The 26,150-nt window shown below is 36.2% G+C and overlaps 1 protein-coding gene across 2 annotated transcripts; it reads left to right on the top strand.

Moving 5' to 3' along the window:
• Positions 1 to 713: 713 nt before the first annotated feature.
• On the top strand, positions 714 to 25,673 carry slc6a3 (solute carrier family 6 member 3). Of its 2 annotated transcripts, XM_038297365.1 has the most exons (17): positions 729 to 792; positions 938 to 1,041; positions 1,778 to 1,897; positions 2,316 to 2,520; positions 4,121 to 4,252; positions 7,253 to 7,469; positions 11,905 to 12,043; positions 12,277 to 12,411; positions 15,107 to 15,210; positions 15,793 to 15,917; positions 16,974 to 17,086; positions 18,057 to 18,185; positions 18,418 to 18,517; positions 22,126 to 22,226; positions 22,374 to 22,541; positions 22,640 to 22,711; positions 22,870 to 22,939. In XM_038297365.1, the coding sequence occupies exons 3-17, from the start codon at positions 1,844 to 1,846 to the stop codon at positions 22,891 to 22,893; spliced, it is 1,818 nt and encodes a 605-aa protein (XP_038153293.1). In that variant the 5' UTR covers positions 729 to 792; positions 938 to 1,041; positions 1,778 to 1,843; the 3' UTR covers positions 22,894 to 22,939. The 2 variants fall into 2 exon arrangements, with proteins under 2 accessions (XP_038153291.1, XP_038153293.1); XM_038297363.1 differs by having other exon boundaries at positions 714 to 1,041; positions 22,870 to 25,673.
• The last annotated feature ends 477 nt before the right edge of the window (positions 25,674 to 26,150 follow it).

The following is a 26,150-nucleotide window of genomic DNA, read 5'->3' as shown; positions in this document are numbered from 1 at the left end:
ATTTATTTCCAGCACCTTAACTAAGTTGGCATAAATCCCATCTTTGTTCAAATCTGTTGTAAAACAGGGACTTGCATTACGAATTGCTGAGCATATAATAAACAAATGTTTTTTTAAGTTTATTTTTTCTGTTGACTGTTTTGACATTTGCTTGAATGCATGCATCTTTTTAAAAAATGGGTAGTTTATGAAATATATACGTATTGTTCTGTTTTTCTTAAGAAATCTGGGGAATGGATGTATTAATGCATACATGCATTAGGGTAATTTCTCTCCCTTTTTCCAAACTGAAATTGCACAACCTATTCAGAAACATTTAAAATATATACATAAAAAATGAATGAGTTGATATATTAAACCCAATATTAAGCTACAATTATTAAAAATGGACTTGTTGAGGTTTGCTCATAAAGTGAATACTTTTTCTTCGTATGGGCCAAGTGTAAATAATCCAGTATCCTGATCTATATCTTAAAGGTTTTTGTGTGTCCGCCTCTGTTGAGATATTAACTCTTCTATAGTTTTTAGAAGGCAGCTGTGCATAATGCACATTAATAGTCAAGTAAATGCTTTCATCAGGTGAGAAAATTCAGAGATGCGTGAGAGAGGGACAGGAACGAATGAAGCTTATGTGAGGGTAGGGGGGGAGGGAGGAGAGTGACGGGGACGGGGACGGGGAGTGAGGTTTATTGTTCCTCATATTTCAGAAGAGGTCCCACAGACAGATCTCCATATAAGACCACAGGGTGCTCTGATCTTTGTGTCCGCCACCAGAGATCAGGAGGGTGGGAGGTATTTCCACAGCTCATCAGATTGCCTGTTCCTGTCATCTTTTTTTCCTGTCTTAATCCGCTTCTCCTTTCTAAGTCTTTTCAGTGATTGTTGGCTCTTGTTTTTGCTTAAATTTTCAAATTCCAATCCTCACCTAACTCATCAGGGAAGGTCTACACAAAGATGATCCAATCAATCTGAAACGTGATGAGTAAGCTACGGAATTAATCATCCAAATTTTGCAACTAGTGGGAATTTATTTAGTGAAAGGTAAGTGTTTTACTTGCACAAGTAATGTTTTTCTGTTAAAAATGTTTTTTTGGTGGAAATATTTAGCTTTGAATTAATAGCTACAGGGTCCTGCACATCAGTTGGCAGTTTTAATAGATCTGAATTTTTAAATCTCAAGCTCTTACAGAAGCTTGTTTAATTTTCTAAAACATGCTCAACATATAGAATACACAACTACTACATGCATTACTTATTACTGTTCATACAAATGAAATAAAACATAATGTCGGCATATTTCTGGTAAACATTAAATGGAGAAAATGGCTATTATTAAATGATAACCTTTTAAAAAACCTCCTATATCTCATCTTGTCACTTTCAGTCCAGACCCAATCACTCTGTGTTGTGTTTTTTTCCCCCCATTATCTGCTCCTCCGGATAATATCTAGTATAGTATAACTCTAAAGCTAAATGAAATATAAATAAATCATGCATTATCCCATTTTTCTTAAGATACATAGAATTTATGTAACTCTTTTGCTCACAATCAACTTTACCTGTTGAACATCTTACTTTTTATGATATACATTTATGATATACAAATATAATATTAGTCTAAGCCAATTTAACACTTTATTCTTTAATTTAATTGTGACTTGATAGAGGCAGTGTGCGGTGCCCCTGGGGAGGCTACTAGAGTTGGTGTCATTAACCCAATTTCATATAAAGCAATTAATCTCTCTTTTTATGTTTTCTGTGTCATTCTGCATTCAAGACTCATCAACTACACCTATTGTTGAATTTCCACTTCCTCTACTACTGGCACCTCACAGCTGAAGTGATGTCCTCTCTTGCAGCACCAGAAAAATCTTCATCTAACATGGGTCCCAAAGAGGTACGAACAGCTTTGATAAAATGTAAATAGAAAAAAAAAAAAGGAACTTATTTTTGGTTGAAGTATTAATACATATTAAAAGTTGTTTTCTATTTTAGCAATTCATGTATTTATTATTATGCATGTTTATAAATGTTTATAAGTTGCAGTTGAAAGTACAAAACCTTTATTTGCCCTGATGGTGGGAGTCACCATCTGCTCCATCCAGGAAAATCCAGGGAGTCTGAGTCAGCAAAAGCACATACATTTCAGATCAAATAGATCAGTTTTCATGTCATGATGTGAACTCTTGTTGACAAAAATAGAATATAGATCTTACATTTGAGTTGTAAAAAACAGGAAGGTGTTTTTTTTTTCTTTGCAGACTATGTGAGAAATCCATCTCATGCTTTTTTTGTAAAATATAAACGTCCCTCAGGTGGAGCTGATCCTTGTAAAGGAGCAGAATGGGGTCCAGTTCACCTCCACCACCTTAGTAGCTCCGGCCCAGACTCACCCCAGTGGGGAGGAAGAGAGAGAGACCTGGGGGAAGAAAATTGACTTCCTCCTATCTGTGATTGGATTTGCTGTTGATCTCGCCAATGTCTGGAGATTCCCTTACCTTTGCTACAAAAATGGAGGAGGTGAGGACAATAAGGCTGAAGGAATCGTTTGGTGGGAGGACAGAAGTTACACAGATTCTGAGTTATAGTGTTTATTTTTACCATGCACAAGTCTTACTGGTTGCAGTTTTTGTTTTCTTTCCCACAATCGTTTGCAGAGATCAAACTAGCTGGAAAAACACCACAGCTGCTCTGCATAGATTAGCTCTAACAATCAGTGTCACTAATTATGGCTGTTTAACATAGAGCTGTCATTATGGTTAGAGGCTGCAAAGGGTGCTGTGGCTAAAAATGAAATGGCATTTTAGCCATGCTAAGGGCCGACATCAGCCATGTACCAACCTGCACATTGAGTTATGGTTAAAGAAAATAGACCAAATTAACAACAAATTGCTGCATTTTAAAATATATATAATAACATAAATTTATTAACAGGTGTGTATAGTTTAAATAAGAATTCCTCAATTAACTTGTGGGGGGAAAATAAATCAAAAGAACAAGCTTAAGACAATCAAGTTAACTTAAATAATGGCGTTTTTTTTTGTAGAGTTCAGTACTAGACATACATATATAGAAATGGATTATTTGGTATGTTGTCATGTCATTTTCTTATATGTCATGGTATTAATTTGAAAATTTCCCTTTCATTAAAAGATCGATGTTTAAGGAATATCAGTGAAGAGTCTATAAACAGATCATTTGAAGGCTGTTTTTGTTTCAGCAGAAAAACAATCAGTTGTGAAGTTGTATGTTTTTTCACCATACCAAAAGATTACATTACTACTTTAGATGATTTAATTTAGTTTTTGGCTTTTATGCTTTCTCAAAAAAAGAATAAAAAAAATAAATAAATAAAAATATTGGACTAACGATGGATAGATTATTTTATAAATTGCGTAAGATTTTTTGGCTCTCATAAGTTTGCCAAGACACAACTACTTTAACTGCTTGTAATTATAACTTCTTAAACTAATATAATGTAAAACTTAAGTATTAAAGTTTGACTTCATCAGTGGTTATGGTGACCTATTTTAAGATAACTTACTGTCAACATTAATTTAGACAAAAACTCGGGGTTAGTAACACAAGCGCGATTTACATATGTTAAATAATAATGTAATTAAAGCGACAATGTAATCAAATCGCCAATAACTTTCTATCTATTTATAGTTAACTTTTTATTAGTTGCATAAATTGCATATTTGCTTTAATAGCACACTAAACATGTAATATAATCTTTATATGATAATTAGAGTAGTTCTTTAATAATTGTTTACTGCACCTAGAGTATAATTAAAAAACGAAAACATGGTTACAATTAATTTAGGTTTAATTTAGGTGAAACATACATTCACCTGAATGATTAAAAAATTGCAACAATCTTTTAAAGCAATTAAAATGCAGCAATGTTTACATTGTATGCCTAAAACTGTAAAGTGTCCTTGGAGACCAGATTTCTTAGGAGCCATAATGCATGCTACCAAAGATATAAATGAGAGAATTTTGGATCAGAGTACATTTTTTATTGACTGAAAAGTTGTTGTATATTAAGATCTTTTCATTATAATAATGTTCTTAATATAAATGATATATAGATAAAGCTGAGTTTTTTTTTTAACAGGAGCCTTTCTGGTGCCTTACCTGTTCTTCATGGTGATAGCAGGGATGCCTCTTTTCTACATGGAACTGGCTCTGGGGCAGTACAACAGAGAGGGAGCAGCAGGTGTCTGGAAGATTTGTCCCATTTTTAAGGGTAAGATGGAGATAGCTTCCCCTGAATTTATTGGTCAGTGAAGTAGAGATGTGTAAAAATCCTTAAAATGAATATTGCATTTATATGCTAACATATAGTTTGCTTACAGTAAACTTTAGACTTTTGTTCCTTAAATCGTTTTCTGTCATTCTCCATTGTGGTTAAGTAAACATGGATCCTCATAAGGCCTTGTCTGAGTTGCTTTTTAATTTTCATCCCCCTGTTTGAGAAGATCACAATACATTCACCTTCTTCAGTCATATGCATATTTTTCATTTTTATTTATGGGGCTGAAAAGATGGAAGCAGAAATTTAAATTCACACATAACTTAGTAATACATGTGTAACATATTTTTAGGCTTTATGCCTGTCTTTATTACAACTTGGAGCCAATAGAAGATGAGGACATTGTGGTTTCTTTCATAAATGTTAAACCAACCTGTTACCCACTCTGATGTTAAACCTAAAATTGTAAAAATAAATAAATAAATAAATAAAAGATTAATCTTATATAAAAAAGAGAAGTTTAGATTTGATTTAATCCAACCTTATTTGACATGAGCAAATATTACTGCTGTCAATAGATATTTGTTTAATACCAAAGGATTAAGGTAACCAGATGTCCTAACCAGCTTGGTTAGGACATCTGGTTCCTGATTAGCCTGAATTATCTATTCCAAAGTCCAAAGTGGTTTCCAAATATGACTGAAAACAATTCAAATTCTAAATTCTTCTCTCACACCTGTTGTTGAAGGAATGTTTGCACATGCAAAACAAAAATGCTATTCATGATGGGGTTTTGCCTGCATTCCGGCTTGACAACCCCCCCGCCCTGCGATTTCTGCATGATTTTCTTTATGTGTGTCTACCCACATGACTGCCTGTCCACATGCCACTCTCTTTTGTCCGCCTGTCTCCTCGTTGAGCAGCGACAGGCATTATTTATCCCTCCCAGAACATAAGGTTCTGTTGCCAGTCAGATGGAAAACAAATGAAAATTGGGCTTTTAGACTCTTTCCCTGATTGTCCAATCGGGGTGACGCTAGCTGACACTCTCCCACTGAGTATTTTCCAACACGTCGTTAAGCGAAGCACAGTTTAAGGAGAAAGCCAGTCCAAACACACACTGATGGAAACGCAAACATTAAGACCCATTTTTGTTTTTGAGTAAAGTCTCAGGTGAAACAAGTGATAGAATGATTTATTTATTTTCTCAGCTTTTAAATTTGCTCATCCACCTTTACAAGTATTCTTATTTATTTCTTAGAGAGTTATAAAATTTTCCCAAATCCATATATAATAACTTTATGCCTTGTACTAAAATCTGCCAGAGATATACCATAATACCAGTGGATTATTTGTTGGTTCACACTGAGCTGCCAAAGTGCTGCTTGCTGTCCTTTAGGTAGGAATAATTCCTACAGTGTGCAAATGTTTCCATGTCTTTCTATCTACAGTAACGTGTGAGGGTGTGGGCCCCCTGTCAGAGACCACACTGTGTACATTGACGTTCTAATAACACGCTTCTCTTGTGCTCGCTGCAGGGGGATAACAGTAATTATTCAAATGCAAGGACGCATTCCTGTATTGATAGTAATTATTCTGATCAGCAAGCTGGTTTCCTCTCAGGATCAATGCGTTTGAAGAAAAGGAGCAAAACGGGTGATTGAGAGATAGCATGACATCATGTTGTGCTAATAAGAGGGAATCGCTCACTGGACAAATATCACATCCACATTACAAAGATATCAATAAAGACCAGTTGTGGTCAGGCGTCTTAGCAAAGGTCAGCAATTAACTGCATCCTTAGAAGACTGGAAACAACTTTAAATTCAAGAAAAGGGCAGATGTGCTGACAATTAAGGCATAAAGTGTCTGTCTTTAAAGGTTCATTTTTTGCTGTTTTTGTGAGCTTGCAGGCAGATTTTATAGATGACCATATGCTTGCAGTTAAACTATCTTTACTGAAAAGTCGTTTTTGAAGTATGTAAGACAGACGAGGAACTAACAAAACCAAACATGTAGAGCAAAAACCAAACACTTGTTAAATTCATTGCAGTAAATAGTCTTTTCTAGATGTCACCCTGCTGTTATTTAAGATGCAGGAGTTTTGTAATAGAATGTCTTAAATACCAGGGCCAAAATATATAATTAGTGAATAGATACTCAAATAAATTACATGTCAAATGTTTATCTGTTGATGCTGATTTTGAGGCTGCACTTAAGACATTATACTTGTAAATACAGTACCATACAGTATCAGGGGCAAAACTACATTTATTTATTTTAAGGCGCATACTTTACCTTTAAGAATGGTTAAAAAATTTTAATTCAAACAGTTCGTTTTTTTTACCGTATAAAGCGGAGCATTTACTCATAAGTAGAATAGGAAAGGAATATTAAAAGACAAAGTATTTACTAAGAATACGTTTCCATTCATCCTGTCACACAGAAGAAACCATGGTGACGGTGTCCCATACAGGTATTTTCACATCTGTGTGGATAACTCTGGATTCTGTCTATAGATATTATATACTGTAGTTGGTGTGACAGAGATTTATATCTAAAGTAATCAGCTTGTAATATACCTATAAAAGTTTTTGTATATGTTTATCTATAATATTTAGTAAATATTCTTAAAAAGGTTTAATCTATAAAATAATGGATAGAAAAACATCACAAAAATTTATAATTATAATAGATTAATCAACAGATGCTAAGCACAAATTGGATGTCTAAATAAAACTTCATATACTGTAGACATTTAGGGACTGATGCAGGTTTTGGCTACTGTGAGACCCATGTTATTTTGCTGTATCAGGGTAAAGATGGCTGAATACAGAAACACACTTACGAAACCTTTTATACTTTAAAACTATCTGTAAAAAGTTCAGTTTGTATTAAGTTTGGTATATTTTTGGGTATAGGGCTTTTTTGTTTTATTTATTATCTTTATGAATATCTATGTAATGTCTCTAATATCCTTTCTGTCCACTGCAGGTGTTGGGTTTACAGTGATTCTCATCTCCCTTTATGTTGGTTTCTACTATAACGTCATCATCTCCTGGGCGCTGTTTTACCTATTTTCCTCATTCACCTATGAGCTACCCTGGGTCCATTGCAACAACACCTGGAACAGCCCAAACTGCTCTGACTGGGCGGACAACAGCTCGATTGGTGACATTTACAAAGCCACACCTGCACAGGAGTACTTTGAGTAAGTTTGCTTGAATTTGATAATTACTTAGAATGTCTTGTTCTTCTTTGATTGAAGCATATGCCCTCTACATTGTAGATAATAAAAATAATTACAAACACCTTTCATTTAAAGGTTTATTAAGATTCAGTATATTGCAAGTACATTGCAAGTCTTATCCTACCAATGTACTACGTTTTATTTAGCTGATGTAACTGTCCTCTTTATAAAGCTGAGCAGGTGTCTTCTCTTCCAGCAAGAAAGGGGTTGTTCTGTTGTGACAGTCGCAGCTCTCCAACCCTGATATCTGAGGTGCTCGGGGGGGGGGGATTTTTGCAGAGCCACCTGCAAATAACGTGCTAAAAAATAGTTGTAGATTCTCTTCTAAGGCTCATTTTGATTAAAAACAATTGTAAAATTATGTGATTTAAATATTAAGTCATCATGCCATCTTTCAGCCAATGTGTGTAACACAGCATTTAACATAATAACACATTACATCTGTTACTGTTCATGATTTATAAAATGTCAGCTTTTAGTAGTCTCTACTACCTCACGTTCTATTTGACATTATTTTTAAAAAGTGCAACACAGTATCAGTACATAGGTCAGCCCTTATACCTCTTTCATCCTAACAGAAGAAATCTGCAGGATGTAGAAACCGTTGCAATGAAAATTTTTAAAACTAGAGACCAAGCAGTCTGCTAATTTAGGTTGCTTTATATGATGTTTGAGATGTTTATATGTATTATATTAACTTGTAGTCAAAATTGATCCAACTTGTTATTCAAGGGGTAAGCATTAGCAGAAGAAAAAGCTTTTTTATATAAGTTTATTCCAATTTTTGTCATAAAAATGCAGCCATTATCTCATTCTAATTTGTTTTAGCAACTCTTGTCAAGAATAGTTATTGGCTAGTTGAACCAAAACTGTTAAAAAATGTTTATTTGAAGATAACTTGGGGATATTTGTCCATTAGTAAAGCATTTCTTTTGACAAAAGACATTTTTATGTTTGTTATAAATAAATCCTGGCCCTTATACAAACACACTTTGAATCACATCTCTGACCCTCTGAGGGGACTCCATCCTTTTACCGGGGAACTTCAACACCTATGTGGAAAACAGTGATACCTTGAAGGGTGTGATTTTGAAATATGGACCTCTTTGCTTGCAAATACTACAATTGGGGTATAAAGTGGGTTGGCCAGCTGCTGACTTTAAATTAGGATATTATCAGAATGTAGAATACACTGATCATCATTGAGGACCCAGCCATAGAAATTTGGACCAGGTCTACACTCTCTGCAGGGTGCTTGTGGGTTCATGGGAGATTGCCCAAGTAGTACATGTGTGCTTTCTGGAGTTGGAGAAGGCATTCGACTGTGTCTCTTGTGGTCCCCTGTAAAGGGGTGCTTTATTCAGTAGCCCTTTGATAGGGGCCCTATAGTCTCTTTATAAGTGGAAAAAGAGTCTTGTCCACATTGACCTGTTTCTGGTACAAACACAGGCAGGGCCACCCTCTGTGACCAGTCCTATTTATAACTGTCATTGACAGGATTATCAGGGGTGAACAAGGGCCAAAGGGGTCTGGTGTAAGTATGGTTGGAGGATGGAATGGAGTTTCTTCCTCAATTAAAGGACTTTAAGCATTCCAGGTTTTGGTCATGAGTGAAGCTCAAATAAGCCTCCTCTGCAAGATGGCTGGACACTCCCTTAGAGATAGGATGAGGAAATCAGCAATCTGGAAGAGGCTCATAATTGAGCTGCTGCTTTTACATCGAGAGAAGTCACCTGAGATAGCTCCAGCAATTCTTTCCAACACATCCTTCAAGAGGTGCTTCAGCAACATCCCACTGGGTGGAGGCCCAGGCGACACTCTTCAGAGACTATATCTCTTGGCTGGCCTGGGAACACTCATGCTTTCCCCAGATAATCTGGGGCAGGTATCTGGGAGAAGCTGATTTAAGGGTCTCTCTTGAGGCTGATTCTGACCTGGTCCCACATAAAGATTAGTCAAAGAAGCAGCCTCAGCAAATAGCTGCTTTAAGAATTATTTTTTTTTTTTTTTACCATCCATCCATCCTCTCTCACTTATCTGGGGTCAGGTCGTGGGGGTACAGCTTCAGTAGGGAGGCGCAGATGTTGTTCCTCCAAGGGAATCCCAAGCCGTTCCCAAAAATATAATATGAGAAAATATAGTCCCTCCAGCATGTCCTGGATCTCCTCCCGGTGGGACTTGCCTGGAACACCTCACCAGGGAGGCATCTGGAAGGCATCCTGACCAGATACCAAAGCAACCTGAACTGGCTCCTCTCAACGAGGACGAGCAGAAGCTCTACTCTGAGTCCTATCCGGAAGAGTGAGCTCCTCACCCTATCTCTAAGAGAGAGTACAGACACACTACCGACAAAACTAAGCTTTGCCTTTTGGCAAATCTCTCTCTTTACCACAATGGACCAGTACAGCGTCCACTTCACAGCAGATGTGGCACTAATCATCCTGTCAGTCTACTACTCCATCTTCCCCTCATTTATGAACAAGACCCCAAGATACTCAAACTCCTCCACTAGGGGCAGTACATTCACCCCAATCCAAAGAAGGCACTCTACCCTTTTCTGACTCAAGACTATGGTCTCAGATTTTGAGGCACTGATCCTCATTCTGGAACCTTCACACTTAGTTGCAAACCACTCCACTGAGAGCTGTAGATCACGAGTGGATGAAGCTAATAGAACCATGTCATCCGCAAATAGCAGAGACGCGATTCAAAATGGATCACCCTCTGTCCATAAAAGTTTTGAACAGAATCGGCAACAAAGTGCAAGCTTGACGGAGTCCAACCCTCACTGGAAACAAGTCCAACTCACTGTCAGTAATGAGGACCAGACTCTGACACTGATCATACAGAGACCTAACCTAGACCTTATTAAAGGGCCTGGTACTTCATACTTCAGTACTTTCCACAGGACCCCCAAGGGACAGATGAATGCCTTTTCCAGATCCACAAACACATGTAGACTTGTAGGGTAAACTCCCATGCACCCTGCAGGATCCTGCTGAGGGTGTAGAGCTGATTCAGTGTTCCATGCCCAGGTACTGCTCTGCTTCCCACTTCTGAGACACCAGATATGGGACCAGAATCTATTTGAAGCCATACAGAAATCTTTTTCCATGGCCTCTCCAAACTCTTACCATGTCTGACCTTTTACCTCAACAACCAACCGAGCCAACAGCTGCTTTGATGGCCGGTACACATCAGCTGCCCAATAAAAACCAAATAGCACTCTTTCTTTAGCTTGACAGCTTCCCTCACCGCAGGTGTCCACCAGGGTGTTTCGAAGATTGCCGCCGCAACACGCACCAACAACTTTGCGGCCACAGGGGATGCAGAGTAGGAGCAAAGATAAGAGAGAGAAATAGATACTCGAGCTGTCTCTTCCTTCAATCATCATAGGCAGTCTGAGATCATTAGAAAACAAGTTAGAATAACTCCAAGCTCTAGCATCAAAGATGGATAAGAAGCTGATTAGAGGAAGCTGGTTAATTGCTTTGTGGCCTTTTTCGGCCTTTCTTGCAAGATGCTGCATATTTAAGTCTTTTAAGTCTTTTGTGGAGAGTGTGATCACTTCTGCCATCAAAAGCTGGGGTAACAACATCAGAGCAAATGACTTAAAGAATCTTATAAAGAAGACCGGCTGTTTTCTAGGAACCCCTTTGGAAACTCTGGAAATTATTTCACAAAGAAGAATTCTTCTAAACTGAAGCACAGTATGAACAACAGTGAGAATCCTCTTCAGAAGATTTCTAAATAACGGTGCCTTCAGTCAGAGGCTTCTCCAGATCTGGTGCAAGACAGACAGCTACAGAAGATCCTTCCTACATATGGCTGTCAACACCTACAACACCTGGTTAAAAAAACAAAAAAACAACAACACTTATGAGTTACTGTAACATTTAATGTCTCCATTAAATCCTGGAATTACTAAAGTTTTTGAATGGAATTGAATGGAATTGAATTTAAATTTGTAATACTAAGCTGTCTTAAATATCAGTCATCCGATATTCACATCAGTATAATAAAGTATATTCACTATCATTTTTACATATAAAGAAACTGGTTTTAATTGGTATGCAGATATGTATTTCTTCAACAAGTCAGAGCTTGTGTTTGCAGGAGGCTTGTATGCGGCATGGAAATGGGGGAAATAATGTTTTTTTAAGGTTTTATTCAAGGATTTTTATACTTATCTATACTGTATGCAAGAGGTTATTGTTCCTTTTTTTACTGAGTAAAATTGTTCCAGATGTTTTTATAATCTTTATATCATTTTTATAATCTCTTTTTTTAGATTATTGTTAAATTATTGAGCTACTTGTATGAGTTCTGTTGCACTTCAAGCTTGCTCGCTACAATTACAATTATTCTATTCTATCCTGAATGCTCTGTGTTCCAGACGAGCGGTCCTCCATATTCAGGACAGCAATGGTATTGATGACCTTGGACGTCCACGTTGGCAGTTAACTTCCTGTTTGGCTGTTGTGATTATTTTGCTCTACTTTAGTCTCTGGAAAGGAGTAAAGACATCTGGCAAGGTAGGAATTGCATCTGACATTATAAAAGTAAAACAATCATAGACATCTATTGCGCTTATTTCCCATCATACTAAGTTTAGAATTAAGGAAGTCTTGAACTCAAATCCCTGCTCAACATTCTCTCTATCACTTGTGTAGATGTTTTTGTGCCAGCTTTAATTTATTCTTGTTGTAAAGGTTGGGTTATCTGTAAGTTTATGATAATGTGTTTCTGTGCCATGTGACTCTTTAAGGTTGTGTGGATCACAGCAACCATGCCCTATGTGGTCCTGACTGTGCTGCTCCTCCGTGGAGTAACTCTGCCTGGAGCCATCGATGGTATTAAAGCGTACCTTTCTGTCGACTTTCTGAGACTCTGTGATGCCAAGGTGAGTCCAGAGGATAAAAGGGAGATTAGAAGGGGATGCCACATGGGGAGGAAAGGGGTGGCTGAAAGCTCTCTGAAGGAATACTTTGACATTTTGTCTGTCTATTTCTCTGTCAAGCACAGACCTACAACTTTCTACGAAACCTGAAATCTAATAAACTAATGTGTTAAAAACCACAGCTTGCATTCTCTAAAACAAAGGGTCAGCTATAACTATTGGAACTCTTGTTATAGGTGGGTAAATAGGGTGAAGTCAAACAGATACAGTTACATATGTAAGGTCTTAGCAATTAATAAATTAATAAATAAATGTTGCTGAAAAAAAATTCTATTTATAGATTTAACTTTCTATGATGATCAGAGGTCCTAGAACTGTTTTTAATCATTTATGATGTATTGTTTTTTTTGTTTTGTTTTTTTGGGGGGGGATATGACATGACAAAATAATTTTCTTTAGTCCCTTCACACTTGGTTAGATGAGGACCAATATCTATTTTCACACCTCACGCATCTGAGCGAAGCTAAAAATAACTTTTCTGTCCTACCATAACAAATCGAAGCACATTATTTTTTTTAAACTGCTGGGATTTTAACGGTAACCTTCTGCTTTCTATGATGAGACTAATATTTAGCCTTTTGGACCAAAAACACTGAATGTGGGCTTGGTTTTAGACAAGGATGAACTGGTGGAAAAGCATCTTATGCCCACTGTGAATTACAAATGAAAATCTGTGATGCTCTGAGCCTGTAGCCTTTAAAACACACTTGGAATTTTTGTTTAAGGCCACCATATATTCTAAAACCAGACTAAAATGTAATGGAGCTACTGTGTTGGCAGCAGGGATACAATAAGTAGATCACCAGTGATTAAGACAAAAGAGTTATTTCTTTGAATGGGTTTTTTCTCTGATTGAATAATCCTCTCAAACTAACAGCTTTGTATTCATCAAATTTTATTCTGAGTTGGCCTTTTTGTGAGTTGTGCTGCAGCTGTTCAACCATGGCAGGATGGCACTTTGCAAAGAACAATTATAAAAGGACAGGAACAGATTCTAAATGCATTTGCTTCCATTCATGCCAAGGCTGAGTAGTTTAGATACTAATCTGTACTGACGTGTGAAGCTGAAGTTCACAAAAAACAGCTTAGGAACAGCAAGATGTGAAAACACCCTGTGTATGGCTGTAGTTGCTGCATCTGCAGTTTACCTGTTGGTTTTATATGCAAACTGATGTTGGACAGAGGGTGGATATTTTTGATGTGCCTTAAGATTAATCATCCAAAATACTCCAACGGATGTAGGAGCCAAAGGTCTATAGTAATTCATGCAGCTTGCAGCTGATTTTAAAGAGTGAAACAATGATTGCAGATTTAAGAAATGTCATGATATTGAGGGACATGGGGACATTGGAGGTGGGAGGGAAAAAAAACCATCAGTAAACTGGTTAGGACTTTCCTTTCTGGACTCTTCCTGGAATCCCATCAGCACCTACAGCCTTCTTTGAATCCACATGTGGAGAGCACTTCAGACTTCTTCTATGGTCACCAAGTGCCACATTGACTGCAGTTGGAGATGGTATGAAATCAGAATATGCCCCACTCATTTCAAAATGAGAAAATAATTTAACAAGCTCTCAACTAAGTTGCTGCTGATCCTTATGCTTGTTGAAGCCACTGAAGTTGGTAAGATGTTGGAATTCCTGTCACATTCAATGGGCATTCCCCTCTTAAACTACCCCTTCAGTCTTTCACTTGTCAGCTATATTTGCCTATTTAGCATCTTTCTTTATGTCAGATATGAAAGCACTATATAATGTCATGTTACCATAACAAAAGACTTTGTCTTGATCCCTTCGTAACAAACTTTTTCACAGTTTGTTGTTTTGAATGCATCTGAACTTTCATTCAACCATGATTCACAAAAATATATCAAAGATATATAATGAACATTAGTTTCTGTATGGTGATTTTACTCCTGCTATGAAAATAGCGAGCAGTCCTACTGTATATATACATATGAATTACACTTTTCTCTTATTTATTTTAGCTTTTATTTTATATGTTCATTGAAATTAAATGGAAATGTGTTTTAGCTGTTTGCTAAGATCTGGAAGATCTTGCCTGCTGTGAGAAGTAAGAATTAAAAATGGCAATGGAAAATCTCAGTGATCTGGGTCGTGGTAGGCACACACTACCTTAAACGAGATGGAACCTTTTGCTCAACTTTTCAGAAATTGTTTCAATTCAGTTTTAGACCCCGAAGACACAAAGTGAGCTACCTGTTGTTGGAGTGCTGATGCTTTTAAGCACATGGATCAGAATTCAATTAAGCATTTTATTGACTCATACAGGCAAGTAATAGGCCTTAACAGGATTACAAAATGTTACTTTATTTTTACTGTCCCACACCTGCTATTCATTAATTTTAGCTGTCATGGAGCTTAAAAGCAAACATGGAAGACCAAGATTGAGACACCTTGATGGAGAGACACTGAGAAATTTATGTGAGCAATTGGCGAATTAGACTAAATAGATGCATGGAGCAGCAATTTGCAAAATTACCCCCCGTATTCACATGTGTCTTTCATCTACTGCTGTTGAATGAGTTCCTGCAATTATCTCTAATAATGGCTTTTTTCCTCTCCTGCGCCTTTTGTTTGCCGCTTCACACAAGTGTGCTTGTTCTTTCGCTCCCCAGGTCTGGATCGAGGCTGCAACACAGATCTGTTTCTCGCTGGGTGTGGGGTTTGGTGTGCTAATTGCATTTTCCAGCTACAACAAATTCAGCAACAACTGTTACAGGTACAAACACACAGACACACACACAAATCCAGTGATAGGCAGGTGGAGGTTCATCAAGGCAGAAAGAGGTGGAGAACTTCTGTTGTTCAAGCATGCATGCTGCACAAGCAGGTAAAATAAAAATAACCTTTGAAGGTTTAAAAACAAATGTGTTTGACAAGAAGCTAGGTGACAAAAAGCTTTAAAAGGCAAACTACTAAATTCTTGGACAATTATAAGCCTAAGGAGGCGTTCAGCCTCCCTTCTATATTGTTTGTGATAACTGAGATTAAAGACAGAAAAAAGGTTTAGAATTAGATTACCCCAAGTAGCTACAAGTTAAGCTGTAAATATATTTTGTTTAGTCCGCTTTTAAAGATTTTCTCTATCATATTCTTTGCTTAATCTTTTTTTTTTTTTACAATTTACCAAAACAAAAGAGTAGATAGTTTGCCACTTAACAATTTGACACTAATACCAGGAAATAACTAGCATTCTAGCTTTACACAGGTATAGAAAAAAAAAAAATGCCTGGACACTGCCCTGGCATTTTTTGGTTGTGACAGTGCACTCGCATTCTGACTTCTGTTTCGTTTCACCAAGGGATGCCATCATAACCAGCTCCATCAACTCTTTGACAAGTTTCTTCTCTGGATTTGTTGTCTTCTCCTTTCTTGGATACATGTCCCATAAACACAACGTGGCTCTAGATAAAGTTGCAAGAGATGGTAGGTTTTTGTAATGACAACAACCTCTTAGTTTAATATGTTATTCCAAGTAGAACACACAATTGCCTTTATTGTTTTATCATTTCTAAAAAACTATTTCTTGTCTTCTTATATGTCAATAAAACTAGTATATGTTGTGTAATATGAGCTATTTTTTGACCTCTCTGTCTTGGATACAGCTTTGAATAAACAAATGTAATCAACCTAACAGATATAACATTGAGCCCATGTCCAAGAAAGTGCTGTTTACTTTTTTACTGCCAGAATGATGGCACACACCTCAGGTTGTGTTGTGGTATCCAGTACTACCATTTTGCCTGTGGAAACTTTAAATGATTCAAAACTGAGAAGTTATGATTCCATGGATTAGTCTTTGTCCAGCACATCCTAAAAGTACATGATCTTATTGAAATCTGCTCAATCTGAATTTAATTTCCCTTTGGGATTTATAAAGTATTATTGCACTGAATTATTTAGAACCTTATGCTGTCCAAATCTTTATTTAATTTATTTGATTTTTGGCAAGAAAATGTGTTCTATTAAAATAGACCAGTTTAATGAGCCTATATTATTTACCTTCTGAAAGCATTGCAACCATGTAGACCATTGGGAAAGAAAGCATTGTGATGCTAATTTGTGTTAGAACCAGCACCAGATTTTGTAGTCATCTGAGCTACAACAGGTTGTCTGTTAGACACCACCATACCAGTCAGTCTCCACTCTCCATATGATTCAATGATACTTGGGTGTCAATTAACCTTTTGAAAGTTTAAAAAAAAATTTTTTTTGCACTTTTGATTTAACTGCCAGCTGCAGATTCGGAGCACCCCATTAAAGCTGCTTCATTGGTTCTAACCATCACTATCCACTGTCAAACACCGTCAAATCCTGATGCTGTATCTTTTTCAAATATGAGGTTACAAAATAACTTCTTACTTTTATAACTCACCCAGCAAAGGGTTAAAAAAAAAAAAATTCTGTTTCATAATATTGCAAAAGTAGGCCTGATCATTCCATGTGATCTACTGCTCACTGCTTGATGTTTCTCTTCCTTAGGTGCTGGGTTAGTGTTTGTCATTTATCCAGAGGCCATTGCTACGTTACCTGGGTCATCAGTGTGGGCAGTGATTTTTTTCATTATGCTGCTGACACTTGGTCTTGACAGTGCAGTAAGTAGTTCTGCAAACCCATCTTATTTTAACCACTCTAAGTAAAACGTTCCTCAATTACGAACAAACACTTTTGGAAATTCACTGTGATGCTATGTTTCCAACATCTGTTGGTTATTTATTCGCATGTAAGGTAGAAACATAACAATCTAAGTTTTGTGACCAAATTTGAATTTTTGGTTTATGTAAAATTTTACCATTTCTCATTAATAACTGTATTATAGGAAGTCATAACAACATTATAGATAGACTTTTGTTTATGACTTATTATTATAACTACTGCTGTGACTGTTGCAATTATTCAGATGAGGAGCAGAGTCACGTTTAGATTTGTGACTGTAAGGTTTTTCTTAGAAGAAAATTTTAATGAAGGAGCTGTTTTTTTCTACAAATAAAACAAAGTTTTTAGAATTGGTTTAAACTAGCTGTTTTATCTTATACTTGTGATTAGTGTGACCAACCTTAGACCAAAAGTTGTCTTTGTATTGTATGTACACTATAGAAAATGTGGACCCTGACCTTAACTGGAATGAAACGACTGCCCTCATTCAGAACTGACTATGTTCCACAATAGACCTGGGGGCCTTCATACTAATCTGCCCTCTCAGTTTCTCTCCAAAAGATGGAGTTAACTGCAGACACGTGAAAGAAAACACCCTTACCAGTTTATTAGCTTCTTGCACATTATAATTCTTTAATTAGATCTAATTTTAAAGTTTTCTTTTGGAATAGTACACTGATCAATCAAGCTTAATAATCTCTGATTCAGGTTGGAAGCAAATTCCCTGAGCTACTCTAACACTGCTAAATACAAAAAAAAAATCCTATAGTAGATAAAGGTAAAGAAGTATTTTAACTGTTTTTCTTTTTTGTTCTTTTCTTGTCTAAATAATATCAGACCACAGTCTACGGTTTGATTCTCTCTAACTTTGTGTTTTCTTTTGACTCCTGTTTTTCTTCCTATACGTAGATGGGTGGTATGGAGTCTGTGATCACAGGGGTGATAGATGAATTTAAATTCCTTCACAAACACAGAGAGCTGTTCACCCTGTTCATCGTTGTTTCAACATTTCTCATATCCCTCTTCTGTGTCACAAATGTGAGTTTCCTGAACCAGAAAACTTTTGCAGGCCAGACTTGTTTGCTTGGTCAATAATCATCTCTGCAATGTTGTTAAATTAAACTGTATTTAAACTTGACTTTTAAAAAAAGAGAAGAGAAAAAAATGACTAATCATTGCTCTGCCAAAAAATGACTACCATGTAATAAAATCTTTCACATTGCCAAACAAAACTTATTAAGCTTAATTGTGTTTTTCTGTTTTCCTACAGGGAGGGATGTATGTGTTTACTCTGCTGGATCACTTTGCAGCAGGAACATCGATTCTCTTTGGAGTGCTTATTGAAGCCATCGGCATCGCCTGGTTCTATGGTGAGAAAGATGAGGAAAAGTAACGAGAAAAGAAACCACTTCATTTTTTTCCTGACCAGCAAAGCTGATGCTTTATTAAGGGCATGAAGAGAAATCGGTTGGTCTGAGTATTGTGTGTGTCCAAAAACAACATACCTTTTATTAGATGAAAGAAAGTTTATTTTTACTTATAGTTTTGGCCTCTGCAGGTCTGCCTGCAAGATATGCACAGGCTCTTATTAAACTGTTCGGTGTGATCCTTATAAAAAAGAGAGAGTCTGAACATTGACTGTGTTACCTCTCTGCTCACTCAGCAATGGTGAGTCAAAAACCATGGAAATTCTTGCTTCAATACTTCCAATTTGTCATAATCTGACAAACAACCACAGTTTATGCATTTCTGGTTGAATTAAATCTAGTTATTTGTTTGCTGTTTTAAAAATATGTAGTCCTTAATATAACAGATAAGATAAATCTTTATTCTCATCTACACTGTACCTCCATGTGACCAAAGCTGTGGCAAAATGATTCAGAATGTATCAGCTTCTCACTCTAGCTTTCCTTAGATTTAGATGTGTACATCAAGCTTAAAACGTGTTGGATTTTACATTATAGTTTAATTTAATCTGGTTTTAACCCCTTTTCTATAATTCAGCGAGTTTTCTTTTTATCAGTTTTATAAATCCTAGGGCTAGTTTAGCTTTCTTTAGTGGTAGTACGATCCTCAGCTCTTTAGTCACAGTTTTTTTTTGTTTTTGTTTATGTTTATATATATATATATAAAGACATAATACAAGATGCCATTTTCAAAGAATGGTTCAATAATATTTGATAGAAACTTACTGTTGTGAAAAAAAATGCAAAATAACTTTTTTCTCTTTGTATGGCTTATAGATATATGGACAAAAAGTAATATTTTCACTACATGAAGTTAGTTTTATAAGAGCACAATACAGTTTATTTATAGTTTTTCCTTTTAATTGCTGTTTTATTTAATCCGGTCAACAACAATGGTGGGCTAAAAATGTTCAAATATCAGTTTTTGTTGTTTCATTAGATTGAGTTACCTGTAATAACCCCGGTGTGCAAGCATTGTGGTCTGTCCTGGTGACCTGTGTTGGCCATGTTATGTAGTTATGACCTACTCAGGGTTTACCCAAGCTCCTGCCCGTTGAGCACTGGAGTCATTGGATGACCTTAAGGGCCCTCAGTAAGGGTTGTGTGGAAGCTAAGGACTGAAGAATATGGAAAGCTAGATGGATGAGTAAATGGATTGAGTAGGGGATAGCAGTTTGGTCCTACAGCTGGAAGGATGCCTGGTAGAACTTCTTGATGAGATATCTTTTTTCATTTTGTTTTTTTTTTATCGGTATGCCTTTTTTTCTCTCCCATTTATCTAGTTCCTGGAGCTGTTAAAAAGTACTTGTACTGGGTTCATTCGTGATGGGGTCTTAAGCTGCATACACACAAAATGTTACATTTGTAACATTTACTGTAGTCCAACATAAATAATAATAATAATGATAATTACAACAAAAACAGATTGTGGGTATTAAAGCATGTAGCCTACATGCGACAAATGAAAAGCATCTGGTATGAAAGAATTTGATGTTAACTTCCATACAAAGCCCCTCCACCCCACCCCCCCCAGTTCTTACCTACAATTTGGAGAGGTGAAAAAAACTGTCTGAATATTATCAAGGCCTCAGGCAAAGGGGTCAGCTTATTGCCCCTTTGCTTGGTCTTGACCTTGGCAAGCCCAATAAATCAAGCCTGAGGCCTCAATGGGCTTTTATTGGTCTTTTCCCTTATAACTACTGACAGAAACCCTTGACCCTCTGGCTACTGTGGTCTTTGATTCTGCTGTCTGCTACTTTAGGACTATTTGTTGAACTAAATACCTGGTCGTCAGTCTGGATATATTTTTCTGCGCTGAGGAATGCCCTCCAGGCACCAAAGCACTGGATAGAAAGTCATAAAAAATTAAAAGGAATAAGTGAAGGTAATGTCTGTCTTTGTAGGATTACCTTTTGCAAAGTACAGATCTTGCTCATATTTGTGATCATACAGGAACTTTACAGGATGTGAATTTTGACTATACCTTTCTTATTTTTTCTCCCCTATTTATTTAACAAGTAGAGAGACAAAGAAAAAGAAGGATGATACTCTGATCTCTAATTAAAATTAACTTCCCATTTAACACGAATCAGACTTTTGAGTTAACCTCTTTGTTCACTTTCTCAAATTTCCAGATAAATCTCACATCTTATGAGAAAGGTGCAAGCATGATTTATTTTCTCCTTCTGCTCTCAGTGATGTATTTTTCTAAGCACATTGTTGGTCGTTAGTTTTCTTATATCCTGCTATTTTTTTCTCACTTTAAAAGCAATTTAAAAAATACAGATTTTGCATGCGCACAACTACAGACATGCAAGGGTGTACAACTATTAGTTTGTTTGTGGCAGTTGGCAGTGTTATATTCTCCATCTTATATGTCTGAGAAATGACTTGATTCTTGCGTTTCTAGACCTCTAAAATTATACAATTTATCATTACTAACAATAAGTCAATGTTATCTCAGAGAATAGCTTTCAGATCTAGAAACAGACTGTCTCCCATAATGTTATATATAATTTAACTTTATTGATCTTACATTGGAGCATTTAACCCATCCCCTTAGGGATGGGTTAAATGCAGAGGGCTGCCATCGTGGGGACCCAGGGAGCAGTGTGGGGTTAAGGGTCTTTGCTCAGGGAGCCAGAGTGGCAGTCTGTAGCAGTGGGGCTCGAACTTAAAACTTCAGGATTCCAAACTCTATGCCCTAACTATTCGGCTGCCACTTCCCCACACATATATGTTGGAATATTTAGGAGCAATTCTTTTATTAATCCGAAGGTAAAAAAAAAATGGCTGTTACATAAAACATCATGTTCTGTTGTATGATCAAAACATGTGTGTAACTTTGATGCAGTCCCATTCTGAATAGTGCATGTAGTTTGGAAACAGAATTGTGAAAGATCTATGGTGTTCTTTTTATAGAAGAAAATTAGCTTATCTCATTGCATTACTTTCATTTGTTATTACTTAAGGATTAACTGAGTGTTCATAACTGGAATTGTAATACCTTATGAACAAATCTCATTAATGAAGCTTACAAATAGACAAAGCTGGACCTGAAACTTGAGCGCATCAATTTCCACCTAAATATTGTGGTCAATAAAACTTGTCTTGAAAAGGTTTACGGTCCATGAGGCCAACTCTGCCCATGTGTGCAGCGTACTTACATTTTCGAGGCAGGGGTCACTGGAGACACATGGTGAGTTTGTGAAATGATGACAGGTTGCGACAGAATTTCTCTCAGACATCCAATTTCACTTCCCATGAAGCTTTAATTGTAGATCACCTTTATTGGATCAAAACCACAGTATATGCTTTTACTGGTAAGCTGTAATGATACACCAAGAACTGTCACATCAACAACAAAGATTAATAAACCAGCTTACATTTGAAAATCAAAGCTGAAACGTGTCAATATTACCAACATCCCAATTGTAGACTGACACCAACCATCTTGACATATCAGAGTTTAGGATCAGACTCTCATTTTTTTTTTTTTTCTCTGTGTTTAGGAGTGGATCGGTTTAGCGATGACATAAAAGAGATGATCGGCCACAGACCAGGGAAATACTGGAGACTATGCTGGAAGTTTGTCAGCCCATGCTTTCTCTTTGTGAGTCCTACCCACAGTAGACTTGTACATTATAATGGAAACATGCACAAAGCTGATACCAAGCAATAGTTCTACTCAAGACTACCAGTTTAAAGAGTGTCTGAAATGTGTTTTCTTTGTTGTTGTTTTTTTTTTTTCTATGTACAGTTCATGGTTGTGGTGAGCTTTGCCACATTCAACCCTCCAAATTACGGCTCTTACATGTTTCCTCAATGGGCTAACCTTCTAGGGTGGTGTCTCGCCATGTCCTCAATGACCATGGTGCCACTGTATGCCATCTACAAACTCTGTACACTACCTGGAAGTTTTTGTGATGTGAGTCTCCATGATCAAAACAATGTATCTGTCATCATGTTGTGTTTTGATCTTTTTTAACTGTTTTATGATGAGCGATAATCACACTTTCCTTACAGCGGCTAGCCTATGCCATCACCCCTGAGACAGAGCATCATCTGGTCGACAATGGGGAGGTGCGGCAGTTCACTGTGAGTACAACCTTAATCCTTAGTAATTGAAAAAGATAGATTTTCAAGTGCACATGTTGTTCTCACTTCCTTGATCTTACAGTTTAGCGCTCCATGTCTATCATGATTTTACAACTAAAGTCTGTAGTTTTAAGTCATGCTCTGTTTTTATCCCACAGCTGCATCACTGGTTGGTTGTTTGAGCTGCAGAAAGACACGCAGACGGAGTGAAAGATAAAGAATGTCAGAGTAGATGCTGGATGCATGCAAAAAAGTAGTCTAAAGAGCTTAAGAGTGAAGACAGCCATGCAACTGATTGCAGGGAAAATGATGCAGAGTTTAAAAGTGCCAAGAAAAAAAAGAGAAAAAATAAAATCCACAGAAATTGTAGTGTTGTTACATTTTAATAGTGGATGTGTAAAACTGTGCATTGGCCGACATCTTCTGTTTTTCCACAGGCACATGACTAATTCAGTAAAACTGGTGTTCATACTGCTATTTCCATAAATGCCATTCATTCATGAAAACATAAATGGAGGTTTTAGCCTACTAGATATTAGTGTGTTGAATCGCTCTTTTTATAACAGTAAGCATTTCTGCTAATGAATAGTCAGAGAAATATATAGTGAACATTATTTGAAGTTCTCAGAGAGAAGATTTGGGATAGCAGATTATTAAATTACTAATTTTGTAGAGGTGCTACATAGAATATTTTATGTTATTTTTTCTAATAGATTTAAAACTGAGAGCTTATTTAACATTTTTGCGTATCTACATACCTAATAATTATTTAGCACTAAAATGATTAAACAAATATATTCTTACTGAATCTTAGTTTCAGACAGGACTATGTCGTTTTTTTCTTTACTTAATGACTGTTATGATTGCTAAAGCCTTAAAATATTTAAATATCAAAATTGCTTATTGCTTCGAAAGACTGACTTTATTATTTCTTAAATTTTATTAATATTATTTAGGTGTCAGAATAACCCATATGAACAACAGCAACTGACCTTTTGTTGCACAATTTAGAACATAAATTTTAAGATATTAAACAAAAGGTTTGCAAAAAGGAAACCTCAGAGCCCCCAAAAGGTCCTTTTTAATTATTCTATTAATTGTTCACCATCAGTTAATTATTAATATTCTTTGATATGTAAAGGAATACCGGTGCAATGGTATCCATACTGTAGCTTAATCAGTGGTAAAACTACTGTGAGTATTTACTATTACTGACGTCTCTGCAGCCTTCATGGTGGTAGCTCAGGTACTGGGATGTTTTTTTTTTTTAAGCATCATCTAGTTTTATATTATCAGTCTATTCATAATGTCTTGAATTGCAACTGAGATCACTAATGGGTTTAGTGATCCTTCTAGATCAGACCATGAGGTATTTTTTGGAGAATGCAAAAGTATTTCAGAGGAAAGCTTTTGTTACTGTCATTATTTCTTAAAGGGAGCAACTGAACTCTTTTTGCAGAGCATTTGGGGAATTGGGGCTTTAGAAATACTAAGAAAACACTAAACAAAAATATGGTTTTCCCTGGTTATTAAAACACTTCTTAAACTGGTCAGATGAAAATTGCTGCAATCACATGCATTCATATAGAAAAAACCTATTAAAAGTTTTTTGTTTTATTTTTAAAGTGAAGGAGCTGTAACATTATACCTTATTTTCCATAAAACCATAGATGGATGGATTCTATGTATAACTATAAAACATTTACTTGAGTATTTTACATTTCTAGCTGAACTGTATTAAGAAATCATTTCAAAACAGGAAAGAGCAGGGTTGTGAGAAGCAGAAAGAAGTATTTCAAAGACGAGTCACTGACACTGAAAACTTAGAAAATAAAGTAATGTGCCTTTTAGTTTTATTTGGTGGCTTAGATGTATTTTTTTTATTAATTGAGGTTAATTTAATGACTGCTAATCAATTAGATATAGAACAATGTTTTTTCTATATCAGGTTGTTATATGAAGGATGTAACTGTGTATACATTTTCACTGCTCTAAGACTAAAAGCTATTCACACCTGGTCCAAAGTTTTGCTCAAAGCAGTTTAAAATTCTGACAGAGTTTTATTAGTATAGCAGTGGTAAGATCTTTGTGCCAAGGACTGCAGATGGACCAAAGTGGAATCAAACATGAATTGCACAAAAAAGCAAAAAAAAAAACTGACAGCTATGGGTCAGCAACATTAATTTTAACAGCTTAAATGTATTAACAGAAACAGAAAATTACATAAATAGTTAAATTCTTACCAAACTGGCTAAAATCACTTTGACCTTTTGAAGGCTCTCTGCCCTATCTCTAGACCAGATAGGATGAATCACTGATCAGCCAAAGAACAGAAATACTTCCATAAATGGGATAATTTTGTATCACAACTTTTCCCTTAAGAAGTAAACTGTTACTAAATCACTGCCACTATATTTCTGTCAGTCCTCCAAGGGCATTACATGAAAGTATCAACTGTCATGTTTCGGCATTATGCTTTAATTTAATAGTTTACTCAAAACTGTAAATTAAGACTGTTTAAAAAGCTGCTTTTCTTCAAATAAAAAAATCTGTGTATTGTGTAATAATGAAATTATTTGTAAATAATATATATTCAAATTATCTATCATCTATCTATCTATCTATCTATCTATCTATCTATCTATCTATCTATCTATCTATCTAGAGAATAGATTTATTCAGAATTAGGATATTAAAGAGGAATATATTAAAATGTATTTGTTATTAGGTTGATAGGGGTTTTTTTTTGCGTTTGAAGCTGTTTCAGATCCCTGAGAAATTATTCCCTGATTGGTCAGCAATGACTTGTGTTTCCCCTTTATGGTACATGTAACACACTGAAGGGTTATTTTTGTCCCAAGTTGTATGCATGTGCTGCTGTACTGTGCTCGCTGGTGTTCTTGACTGTATGATTTTGTTTTGTACTGTCAATGAAGTATTACAATAAAATTGTTATTTAAAACCTAGCCTCTGTTTCCTCACCTTAACTACTTAGATTAAATTGGAGGTACACGTCTCACATTCTTTTTTTTCTTTTGCTCAGGAACCCAGAGTGGCAGTCTGTTGGAGTGGGGCTTGAACTCAGAATCTCTGGATTCCAAGCAAAATGCCCTAACCACTAGGCTGCCACTCCCCTATTCTAGTGGTTTCCTAAATGCTGTATTGATATTTATGTATATAGGTTGAATAATGTTGACAATTAAAATATAAAACCTAATTGCATTAAAAGAATCAAATGACCCAGCTTACATGGAGTGATCAGACATGGGATTATCAATCCATACCAACACTGTTTATAGCTCTCACTGCCTTCAGAAGTTTCTGTTTACACACGTGTTTTGCAATCTGAACATCTTCAGTTGAATACAATAGTATTAATTACTGAGGATAGAGATGAAACTTCTACAATGGACTGGCGACCTGTCCAGGGTGTACCCCG

Source organism: Cyprinodon tularosa, unplaced genomic scaffold, assembly GCF_016077235.1.
Source record: "Cyprinodon tularosa strain WSP-4 unplaced genomic scaffold, ASM1607723v1 ctg387, whole genome shotgun sequence".
NCBI lineage: Eukaryota > Metazoa > Chordata > Actinopteri > Cyprinodontiformes > Cyprinodontidae > Cyprinodon > Cyprinodon tularosa.
This window is presented reverse-complemented; position numbering and strand designations above follow the sequence as displayed.